General features: G+C 37.7%; 1 protein-coding gene across 5 annotated transcripts; it reads left to right on the top strand.

The window, feature by feature from the left end:
• Positions 1-161: 161 nt before the first annotated feature.
• On the top strand, positions 162-12,414 carry gyg1b (glycogenin 1b). Of its 5 annotated transcripts, none has more exons than XM_056364306.1 (9): positions 162-319; positions 2,359-2,494; positions 2,611-2,785; positions 2,917-3,079; positions 7,594-7,638; positions 9,139-9,265; positions 10,386-10,602; positions 11,146-11,199; positions 11,453-12,414. In XM_056364306.1, exons 1-9 carry the CDS (start codon positions 313-315, stop codon positions 11,612-11,614), a joined length of 1,086 nt encoding a protein of 361 aa, XP_056220281.1. In that variant the 5' UTR covers positions 162-312; the 3' UTR covers positions 11,615-12,414. The 5 variants fall into 5 exon arrangements, with proteins under 5 accessions (XP_056220281.1, XP_056220280.1, XP_056220282.1 ...); XM_056364305.1 differs by having other exon boundaries at positions 7,594-7,677; XM_056364307.1 differs by lacking the exon at positions 11,146-11,199 and having other exon boundaries at positions 7,594-7,677.
• Positions 12,415-12,543: the final 129 nt, after the last annotated feature.

Below are 12,543 nucleotides of genomic sequence, written 5' to 3'. Positions count from 1 at the left end.
ATGAAATCACAATGTAACTTTACAAAACAACTACAAAAAGTATGTTGAGCGATATCAAATGCTACTTTTGCCTTTACATTTACAATGTATATGTGTAAATTTGTGAATAGTTGAACTCCTTGAACTGCTGGGGGTGTGGGGGCTCATGTTGGGAGCAGGTGGGTGTGTGGAGACCGTCACGTGACGCTGCGTCTGGCTGCTGTCATACTGGTATAAATCCACCTCTGTATATTCCGTCAGTCCTTTGCTCCACGTAAAGCTGCAGTGTCTTCAAGTCCAGGCTACAAAGTAGCTTCGACTTCTTCTTCAGTCATGGCTGGTATGTAACATTGTGACATTTTAACATTTCAAACCTCGATACTGCGCAGTTGTTTTCACTGAGAAAGTACCCGCGTGCTAAAACGTGTTGTCTGAAAAGTTTTAAAAGTATAGCTGACTTTGGCAGTAGTAAATGTAGCTAATAATTTGAACATGGTCTGTCTGTGGGTATAGTTGCTTGCCCCGACTCTGTCTGCCTGTTGGGCAATAATGTTTGTACAGCCTCCTTGGGTGAGCAGAGAGTTTTCCAAAGCATGCTATGTACAAGTACACACTCTCTCTGCCTTTGTTTTGCTGTCTATCTTTGTTACCAGCTAATTTCATAGCGTGAAGCTGTCAGCCATGTCTGAAACGTGATTGACAGATATAAATGATAACTTTGTGGTCCACTCCAATTGTGGTAGAATACTTAGTTGAACCATGTCTAGTTGTTAAATGTATTAAAATTTAACTAGTGTAAAGCAGTATATATTCTCCTCTGGTGACAACTTGTAATGAATGAAATAAAAACAAGATTAAATCATTCTTTGATATATATATTTTTTGAACTCCTTTCAGGTCCCAAGACCTTAGTTTGAGCACCACTGTGCTTCTGTATGTCATCATTCTCCATAACGCAACTCTCACTTGCAGTATAATCTTACTGGGGTTGTCCCCCTAGTCAAAATGGAAGGGGATTCACCCTGTACTGTCACTGAGCCTGGGCTTTGGTTCAATTAATTGCTTTTTTTTTTTTTATTATTGTTACTTTTGTGTTTCATGCTAGGCTACTTGCATAAATACTACAGCATTGGTTGTACCAATTGAAAAAGGGGGTGTGAGGGAAAGTAGGTGTGGCGCTGTGTAGAAGCAGTGAAACAGGACAAATTTTCCTGGCAGCTCTGATGGTTAACACTGCACTAAGTACTTTTTGTTCTTTCTTCTCCAATTATTGGTGGTACAGTGCCAAGGTGTTGATATATCCATGTGGGATTCATGTTGGCCCATGTCGTACCGTCACACAGCCTCCCCAGTTGCCATGCTGATTTCATCATCTCAATTTATATGTTCTCTCACAGGCAAGTCATTGTTCAGAGACATGACTTGGCAGGTAGCTGACACATTTTCCTCCCTGCCATGAGAGGTGGTAGGCAACACACTGCAAATAAAATTCACCTTAATGAGACATTAAATCTGGTACACAGCACTAAACTCTTATTGTTCTCGAAACAAGTGAGAAATCTAATGAGGCCAGGCCATATGGATTGTGGGAATAAAAGGTTTTTAAGCAATTAACGTGACAGTTGTCTTTTAGCTTATGGATTGATATTGGAACACTAAGTTGCCTGATGTTTGACTTTAAAGGATCTATCCAGAACTGCTTCTACTCTTGCCTAAAGGGGGGAAAAAAAGCTTTTGCTGTTATGATTCTTAATCCTGCAAATAACTGACCAAACGTGAAAGCTGTGGCACCATGACAAGACATTTGCAGCGCAGATAGAAATATAGTTAAAAGACAGAAATACTATCTAACTGAAACTATTTGAAACATAAATGTTAAACTTAATGTTTCTGTGTCAGTCAGTCAAATAACAATGGCTACTTGTCTAACTCCAGATATATCCCCATTGTGCTTTATCTCAACTGGAGCTTGCAGCTTTGCACTTACTGTGCTACTGGCATTATTGGACATAAATATTGTACTTTTTCACTAAAAACCGTTTTCTGGAGTTTGTTGGAGTATTTGATGAAATGTATGATTTTACCAAGTAAAATAAAGAAGAAAATTTTTTTAGATGATTCACAATATAAGCAAGAGTTGTAGACAAAGTTAGACCGTCTTTAAACAGGACACACTTCTAAAATGGGCAAGGTCCTCTGTCAAATACCTACTTTAGATAATATAGTATGCATAGATATAAGTATGCAAACATCTGTAGTAAAGAAGTTAGCCAGATGAGCAGCAAACAAGCAACAAAAAAGTATATTGTGTTACCTCATTACAAGGTTAGATTTATCCTTGAAGTGGCTAAATTTTAATCCTGTTACTTTCCTTTACAGACCAGGCTTTTGTGACGTTGGCTACCAATGACAACTATGCTCGGGGAGCCATGGTTTTGGGCAAGTCCCTGCGCAACCACAATACATCCAAGAAACTGGTGATACTCATTGGTCCACAGGTGTCAGAGCCTTGCCAGTAAGATACCTAAGTGGCATTTTTGAACATTTCTCAATCACACTGGTAGCTGTCATGTCTTGTTTTCCAGCTGGATGGTTGATGGTGATTCATTTCCTAGTATTGTGAATCATTAGGTCCGTGCTGAAGAGGATCTATGATGAGGTGAGGGAGGTGGATGTGCTGGACAGTGGCGACACAGCTCACCTGGCCATGATGAAGAGGCCTGATCTGGGCTGCACCTTCACCAAACTCCACTGCTGGACCCTCACACATTACTCTAAATGTGTTTTCATGGACGCAGACACACTGGTGAGACCAACTGAGCATTTTTCATTAGAAAGAGAACTTCAAGATGCTTTACCTTTTTCTTTTATTGTTGCACTCTAACCATAGGCATGTGAAAATGAGTGTCTGCCTGTATTTGTTTTTCTGCATCCTAGGTTCTTTCAAATATAGATGAACTATTTGACAGAGAAGAATTGTCAGCTGCTCCCGACCCTGGGTGGCCCGACTGCTTCAACTCTGGTGTGTTTGTTTTTCATCCTTCTATGGAGACCTATGACAAACTGCTTCAGTATTGTACAGAACACGGCAGCTTTGATGGTAAGCCAGGAGGAACATACTTATCCTTTTTCATGTTAACAGCATTTTTTGTGTGTATGTTCTTTTGTTTTGTGCTGAAATGCTTGTGCTATTAGTTGTAATTTACAAAGCAGAACGTTGAACATTATGTATCTCAACTGTGAGATTGCTTGCTATTTTATTTTATTTTATTTTATTTTATTGCATTTCTAAGTTAAGTACCTTTTAGGGTTTTGGATTGCTAGTTGGATAAAACACTAGATTTGTAGGGCTAAAGACTAAACCATAGATTGAGACTACTCATTATACTAATATAGCATATTTATTTAAAGAAATAGTTTGATATTTTTGGAAACTTAATTATTTGCTTTTGTTAGTGAAGAAGATTAATACTTGCAGCCTTCAGTAAAACCAAAACTTGTTGGTTTTGTACAAAGGAGACAAGCTGTCACGTGTTTTATTAGTGAGTTTTAGGGGTGCTGTTCGGTTGATCCCACCACCCCAACTGAAGTCTTCATACTAAGCTAAGATGGCTTGCAACATACTTATTATTAGTTATCCTTTGAACTTATTTATACATGTTGGTATTACATAAAATTTATTGGTGTCTTTTACAAGTTCACCTCAAAATACACTTTTCACACGTCATTGCTAAATGCATCACAAGACAGAATTGAGTATGTCGAGAATTTCTGGTTTACCACTTAGTTGAATTTTGATGTCAATAGTCTTTTTTCAGTCATATACAAACATTCAGGCTTTGACCAGCTTTGACTAACATTAAATTCCTGGTAACGTGATGTTAAACTGAGCTTGTTTATCTTTTGCTCTAAGTAAGGCCTTTATCGAGCCCTGTGCCCGGACACAAGGCCCTCCTGTCACAGAGAGTCTAACTCTGCTGAGTTATTCTCAGGGGCTCGCTGGGGTGGGGTGAAGGTTAAATTTGAGAGGCCCTATTTTGCACAGAGCACCGGTTGACATTCAGCAACTCTTCTCCATGGGGCACACTGTACTGTAACTGAATTGTGGTTGTCGTTTTGGCTCAATATCAGGTTTACTGAGCAGCTCTTCTCAAACCAGAGGCTGAAAAGACCATTGGTCTACATTTGTAGGGGATGTAGTCTCGTATACTTCAGGTTTACCACCTTTGCCCCCCAGAAAAAAGTTAGAGCTGTTTTATGACCATTACATAAAAAAGCTGAAATCCTAACACTTGAATCGGCCTTTGCTTTTAAAAAAAAAAAAAAAAAAAAAAAAAGGCATTCTAAAGGTATCCAGTAAACATTTTACCATGACACAGCATTCATTCATGTTAAGCTTTATTAATATCCTTTTAAACACTTGAACCTGCTCAAGTATACAATTACATCACCTCAGTTGAGCTTCACATAGTTTTTGAGATAGCTTAGAAGATAGCTCTTGTACAATGCAATGTTGAGCTAGCATTCAGCTAGCAGCTTTTACCGTAAGCAAATGTAAAACCTGAATCTGGGACTTGATAACTCACACATACAGTAATTATTATACATTTTCATGGATAATGCATGTTTTAATAGGGGTCCTGGTTCTTTCAAGCTTTATTTTAGAGCTGCAGTATATAGAAGCTCTTATAATTGCCTGCAGAAAAATTAATTAGAACCCAACCAATATTAGCTTGTTTTTATACTGATATCAATATCAGTAATAAAGTTTTAAAAAATAGATATCTAGTATATCGGTTGAATCTAGGTTTTTAAATGTAATTTAATGTAGTAATAATAATAACAATAATGATGATGATAATAGTAATATAAAGAAACTTATTTGAAAGGGATTGCTTTGGTAGGGATTTGGTTAGGGTTTGGTAAATAATTGTAACCAAGATATTATGTGTACTGATTTGGACATTTTACAGCTACTGAAATAAACTTGACACTGCTCTCTGGTGGACAAACTATGTAATGGAGACACAGTTACTAAAGTACTTCAGACATATCTTTGGTATTTCTATACTATGACTTATTGTTACTTATAGAACAACATCACTGATATATCTGTGTTTTGACAAAATCAACTTTACTCAAACTATACTTGCTAGCTTTTTTAAGTTTTCAACCAGATGTCATGGTCTTCATCTGCAAATGGAGTTGTCTTTGTTGTTGTCTCACCTGACCCAGGACCACCATCTGTTGCCACATGACTACAGTTGGGTCACATGATGACACCTCCATGACAACTGAGATAACTCCAATCAGTAATGATGGTCATGAGCTGTGGTTGAAAGTCCTGAATAATGCTATTTTAATGCAAGTAATACTGTTTTTTCAAAGTCAAGAATGACCTACATGCATCACACTCATTACATATCTTTTGATAAGCCAAAATCAGTCTTTAATTATGACCTCAGAAATCACACAAAAAAAGGAAACAGTTTTGGAATCAACGAAACTGGTTGAAAGTACTGGTGGTAGTAGTATTAGTAGTGCTGTTGGTAACTGGTAGTGAAGTTTGGAAAAGCCAGGGCTTGTCCTTAGTCCTTTAGTAGCAGTGAACCTTTTTAACATTACATGACACGATGTTTTCCCTTGTGATACTGTGAAAGAGATTCCAGCAGGGAAAGTACATCAGAAAAACCAATTAGTTTGTTTAACAGTGGCCAACGCTTTCAAGTACCGACTCATTCCGTCTGCCACAAGTGTTTGTTGGCAGGAATTTTTTCCATCACAGTCACAACCCCAGACAAAGAACATTATTGTCTTAATTTTTCCAGGAAAGACTGCTCTTTGTCAGTAAAATTCATGCAATATTCAGCACCATTTTATTATTCTTATATCCAATATTCCAATTTGATGCCAGTGTCTGTATGCCTGATGGTATGCTAATGAGTAAAGCTGTCTTATTTATAGATGTGGATGGTCTTTTCATGTGTACTGGGGCGTGAGTTGAAGCTGCTTTGACCTTTTAGCATTTCAGTTCTGCTCTATTATAAGGAATACATGATGTACACGTGCACCTCTCTGTCCCACTGCTTATCATGGATGATACTGAAATATTGCTGGGGAAAGACAACAAGAAAATATTTTCAGTGTTTTAGCCCAGAGGCTGTAGCTCTGCATCTGTGCTTGCAGCGTTGTCTGCTGCCAAGACAAACTGGCAGAGTTGGATGCACATTCTTGCTGAGCTCTGCTCATCCCCTCAAAATGAAGATACTCAACTCCATATTAAGTTTTGAAATCCCCAGTGAAGGTTGTGGGTTTGGACAAACAGCTGCTATGAGTGTTTTTTTTTTTTTTTTTTTTTTTTTTTTTTTTTTTTTTTTTTAAAACTACAGCAGTTTTACAGGCTGCACAGTCCTGTGCTTTTTAGGAACTACATGTGAAAGTTCCATTAACAGCCAACATCTCACCTTGTGCCAGTGTCAGTCCAGAGGCTTACTATATGGCCAGTGTGTGTAGCAATTCAGCATGGATAGTCAATTAGGTTTTGTAATGTTTTGCTTGGCCTCAAAATTCAGCGCTCTGTCTGGTCAGTTGCAGATTTGATGATGTAACAGAGGAGATGTTCACTGGAAAAAAGATTTTGTAAAGGTTCACTTCTAATCTGGTTGTATACTTTAATTATAACTGACCTACTTGACATCAAATGTATTCCTGCACCCCAAACTGTCCAGAGTTCTGTGTTTACGTAATCCACCACCATGACAGGCCTGCCCCAGTTCTAAATTAGCCAAATTGAGCGAGGCCGAGTGACTATCCAGCCCTCATTGGGCGTCTAGGACTGGAGGCAACTCTAATGCAAACTTTAAAACAAGTTTTAATTCAGAGGGCAATGTTAATTCATATCACCAGCACAAAGAGACAAAACATTTTAAATGCTTGTGTCTAGTTGTATTATTTAAAGCTGACTAGTCATGAATAGGGCTGGGTTTTGTTTGAGAATTTTCTGTACCAGTGCAGATACAATACCTGAGTTTCAGTACTGATAGCAGAATGATGGGATACCTTCATTTGAGAAATATAAAAATGTTTATTATAAACAAACTTTTTTTTAAATGTAATAAAAGAAAACAATTAATTAAATGGTAAATGTTGACAAAACACAAGCAACTGAACTTTGATAAAATAATGATTTTAAATCAGAAACTGTTTGATCCAAGAATATGTTACATGATTCTGACTACACATTTGATGCCAGCACATGGTACTCATTAGTACTTTTTTGGTACTGACACACCATGTACCAAAAATTGAGTACAGCAAATTTACAATAAAGCAATAAATATGTGAAGGTTTTTAAAAGCCAGTCAAAAATTGTTTCTATACATTCATGGTGAACCACACACGGGTTAATATAAAATGCTTGATATGAAATATCAGGTGAAAATAAAACATTCCATAGGGCTTGAATTTTGAATTTGAGTGATGAGCTTTAAAGCTCCACAAATCAATATTTCCTCAGCTGTATAGAGCATTTTAGCATTCTCTGCACATTGTTTGGGAATTTCAACCTTACTGTTTTGTTTCACCCTTGCCGCTCTCATCGGCATTGTTTTCCAGATGCAGCAGGCAGCTGTTTTCAGCCAGAAACTTCTAATATTCACAGTACGCTACCTGCACAGCACAAAACAACAGAAAGTCAAAGTTAGTGTCTGGCATGTGAAAATAGTATGCAGTCTAGCCCCTGTGTGAACAGAGTGAATATTGGACTTACATTTGTAAGGAGCTCAGAAACACTACTCTTTGTTTAAAGCATGTCCCTAAGAGGCAGAACTAAATCTAATAATACTGCTTTAAGTCTTAGGGGGTGCTTCATTTTCCCGCATGTTTTGTGAAATAAATTATAAATTACGGTTGCACACTTTCCTACACTTCAAATTGCTTCTTTGCCTGTCCACATTCAGTGAATATTTGGAGTAACTTTTGCAAATATTTTCACTTCCTGTAGAATTCAGTTGTTTCTCTTTTTCAGTATTGCTTTGATGTAGAAGTTACAAGACAACATGATGTATAGTCTTGCATTTGATCTGCAACTCTACTTTATCTCTTGCACAAGAGACTTTTACTACATTTATATGTTCAACTGAGGAATTTGATCATGTAACTCCATTAAGCGACAACAATTTGAAGGATGTAAGTGAACAATGCCGCCCCTGAAAGGCTTCTAGTGTAGCTGAGCTGATTTTGAATTGGAACTGAGCAGAGAAAGAAAATCTGTCTTTGTAAAATATCAGTTGAATAATTCCCCAGCATTGTGGTTGATTAGCCACAAGGATACTTCTTTTCTATATATATATATATATATGAGTGTATATACCACTAGGTCTTTCTAGAACACACTGATCTTTGATATTTTGGTATCATTGGAGAGTAGGGTGTCTCCCGGCTTGTCAGGACTGATCTTAGTGGTGTGTTGATCAATGTTGACCAACGCAAGTAGAAAGATTTAATTAATCTGGCTGTCACAGGTGTGCAGATCATTTTACTGCACTCTCACTCAGCTTTTACTCTTCCACTGAAGCCATCCAGTCATCCGCTAAACCTGTCAAAGCATTTCGTAAGACGCATTCGTAAGCTGAGTTGGCTGTTTACACCCCCATGGCAGGTTCTCACATCATTTCCACACTACTAATGCAAATAAATGAGGTAAAAGCATTTCTGCAGTCTAATTTGACTCTGATGACACTTAAGTTACCTGAAGCTTTCCATTCTTGAAAAATGAGTTGAGTGAATCTTAAGACGCAGATCTTAAAGGAAGGTACTACTACTACTAGCTTCACTGGGGTCCTACACAAGTACAAGCTTAATCTGCTGTCCTATATCTGATTTAATCCATTAAGTATTTATGAAGGAAATCAAAGCTAATGTGCAATTTGTGATCAAAAGGCTTTGCAGAAGTTGTGAAAGATTATCTGATTTTATTGCTTTCAGATAGATGATTGATTTTTCTGAAACATCAGATTTGTACAGATTATTCCTGATAAGCACAGTATGTTAATATACTGTCTGAATCAGCTATACTTTTCCCCCAGATTACTAAACCATTATAAACATATGTTGTTTTTTTTTTGTTTGTTTTTTTTTCCCCCACAATCTCTGTTGCAGGAGGAGACCAAGGTGTTTTGAATGGCTTCTTCAGCAACTGGGCAACAGCTGATATATCAAAACACCTTCCCTTCATCTACAACCTCAGCAGCATAGCCATCTACACTTACCTTCCAGCATTCAAACAGTAAGTGTCTGTTTGCCAAGGTCATGTTCCTGAAAAACACTCGCACAGTAGTCAGGGCTGTGAACATTTCATTTTGGTGTTCCACAAGAAAGTTGGTTTATACTACAGCAGTAGAGTCTGTCAGTGTTACTGAAATCTTGTGTATGGGATGCAAAGCCAAGATGTAAGGAGATACTCGATCACATGAATGTGTAGTCACTTCGTGACATGACATTAGGTTACGAGCGAGATGAGCAGTAAGATTCCAGCGACTCTGCCCGAGCGTTTCGCAGCAGGCCTCTGGGTTGGATATCCACCCTGAGCTCCCAACAGCTGATACCAAATCCTGAAATAGAGCAGTTTATTTAAAGACCTTTTATGTTCGCCTCCAGGACTGGTCATTGTGCACTGCCTCTTAAGCCCCCCCCCCCACCTCTGTGTATAAACCTCTCTCCACAGAAACAAACCTCATCAACAAGCTTTTAGGTTTGACATTACCTGGCAACCAATCAGAATGACATGCGTGATAAACATGTATTTAGTTGTTGTTAGTTGTCAGCAATAGGGCTTAGAAGTCTGGCAAACACAACAAAACAAACCCCACAGGGCCAGATTCAGCTTTATTTATGTACACGTGCAGTTGGCCATTATCTGAGGGGGTTTTCCTAATACTCTATTTAATATAATGCAGTCCAGTACCACACTAACAACAACATGAAGTCTACCCTCAGACATGTTCTGATATAAGTGTCACAAAATGACTTGTATGTGTATATATTTTATGTTATCTGTATTAAGCCAGTTTTCCAGCACTAATGTTTTCAAAGCTATTCAGAATTACAATGTTTACATAAACCTGGCCATTGTACTTCTTCTTCATTGTAACTCTTCTCATCAGCAACATGTAGACACCAATGTCCTGTTGCAAATGTTGCCAATTCAATACACAATAGAGGTTTCAGAAAAATTCACAACTCAAAGTAGTGACTGCCTCCTAATTATAGTTTGTTAGCACAATGACTTTTTATCCAAATAGTTCATAAAAACTTAATTTGCTAAAATGAACCATAATGAAACTTCTATAATTAAAACATTTAGGTGTCTACGTCCTAATCCTCATTTACTGTATTACTCATTTCAGATACGGTGGCAATGCTAAGGTGGTCCATTTCCTAGGGAAGACCAAGCCATGGAGTTACACATTTGACCCCAAAGCCAAACAGATCACAGGGACTGTGCATGAGGACACTACACATCCCAACTTCCTCCTGGACTGGTGGAACTTGTACTCCAGCGCTGTGGTGCCCATGCTGCATGAGCAATATGGAGACGAGCCGTTTCACTCCGGATGTGTGGAGGTAAGTGAACACATGCTTTATTGGACCTGTAGCCCTGCATTTACACTGATAAATGATAGTTTATTCAAACTGTAAATAAGCGTTGGAGATTATAAATGTTCAAAACAAATTGCCATCACTTTATGATGTTGCATTTACATGGCTAGATTGGAAAAAATAGTAGGATTACTTTACTTCACCATATCTTAAATATGTTGTCGAATTCATACTCAAGTATAGAAGTCAATGCCAAAAGTGTATCATAACCAATTTTTTTTACAGCTCACAATTTTGACCATCGACACGCTCATCAAGGTTTCCTGGTTGTCCAGCTGTATAAAAAATTAAAGGATTTGTGGATTGTGAGGATTGCAATAGAAAATATGTTTCAAAATTGGTTCTTCTGTATTTATGTAAGCACATGTATTTTGCTGTCACTTATGTGTTTTTTTTCTTTCACCTTCATTTAACCTTTTTTTTTTTGTTTGTTTGTTTGTTTTATTTCATTTTACTCTGATTCTGGATGATATACCTATTTCCTGTCTTCCCGTTTATCTCAAAAAGTTCCAGCATAGTGAAACGGTCACTCACACAGTGGTCACTTTTGAGAGTGAACAGGTATGGAGAAAATGATTTGTTTTTCATAGCTCAGCAGTCAATAGCAATCTGTTGGCACCTGGTTTAATGCTATCGCTGCCCTTCTTCTAAAATCAAAAGCTTCAGTGTGTGTTTGCCTTCGGCCATTAATTTGGAAAGGCTACGTATGGCGAGTTCAGTGCATCAAAAAGCAATGAGCGCAACGGATGTGTTCTCTGCAATCTGTCATTTTCTATTTTCCTTCCATGTTTCACTGTTGTGTTTTTAATTTCAGGTTGTTGCGCAGGTTGAAAGCTTCTCTTCACATGAACAAGTACCCGAACCCCAGCTGTCCTCAGAAGAACGGAAAGAGAAATGGGAGCAAGGTCAGGCAGACTACATGGGAATGGACTCATTTGACAATATCAAGAAAAAGCTTGATACCTTTCTCAAATAAAGAAGGAATGAAGTGGAATATCAACAGAGCACATGCAGTTTAACAAACTCACGACAGGTCTTTCAAGAAACAGGTCGCATTTTTCCTTCCTGTTTCTCAACTAGAAATGAGTTGAGTCTCTCTCTCCACCAGCAATTCCCTCTCCACACTCCAAAGACAGAGCCATTTAAATGGGAAATTAAGAGTTAAATTTTATCATTGGCTTTAATTGCCTGTGCAAGACTGTCATTATCCAGTGTACCACAAGTATCTGTTCTGCTCCACTGAGAGGAAAGTCAGGAAAAATTTATTATAACACGAATTCACTTTTTGGAGTTACATGGATTAAAACTTAGCATTTTTTCATGTTAGTGCTCTTTTTGAAAAAGGTGATGGTAACAAGATTTGAACTGGGCCTTATGTAACTGTTACTAAGCATTGGAGTCACGTATATGTACATTCTTAATTTTTCCTTCTTTTTTTTTTACGATACAGTCATCTAGCAATCTTCTGAGCATTAATATTTTCTTTTCTCTGAAGTTTATTTCTCTTGCTTTTGAGCTGAACAGCCACTGTTTAACATAAATATAAAACATGTTTACAGCACCTCTAAATGCCCTAGATGGTCATTTAGTTGCCATACATATAGATCCTCAGTGCCTTAGTGTCTTGCTCTCTCCACTGCCATCATCTTATCTGTTCCTGGCTAGCAGCTTTTCAATATGTGATTAGGTTTTTAACTTTCTTGCATTTTACTTGACCAGGATGTTGGCTGTACTACAAAATCTTTCATCTGGAAACATTAAAAACATGAAAAGTTGTGGATTTGCTCAAGTGTTTTTTTTGGGAACCGATACCAATAGTATGCAGTATGGTTTTAATGATTTGGAGGCATATATTTACTGCATTTAGCAGGCATACGCTTCTAGTCCCTTGACTATATAGAAAAA

This window comes from Seriola aureovittata, chromosome 20 (genome assembly GCF_021018895.1).
Source record: "Seriola aureovittata isolate HTS-2021-v1 ecotype China chromosome 20, ASM2101889v1, whole genome shotgun sequence".
Taxonomy (NCBI): domain Eukaryota; kingdom Metazoa; phylum Chordata; class Actinopteri; order Carangiformes; family Carangidae; genus Seriola; species Seriola aureovittata.
The sequence above is the reverse complement of the archived record's forward strand: the minus strand, read 5'-3'. Positions and strand labels throughout refer to the sequence as shown.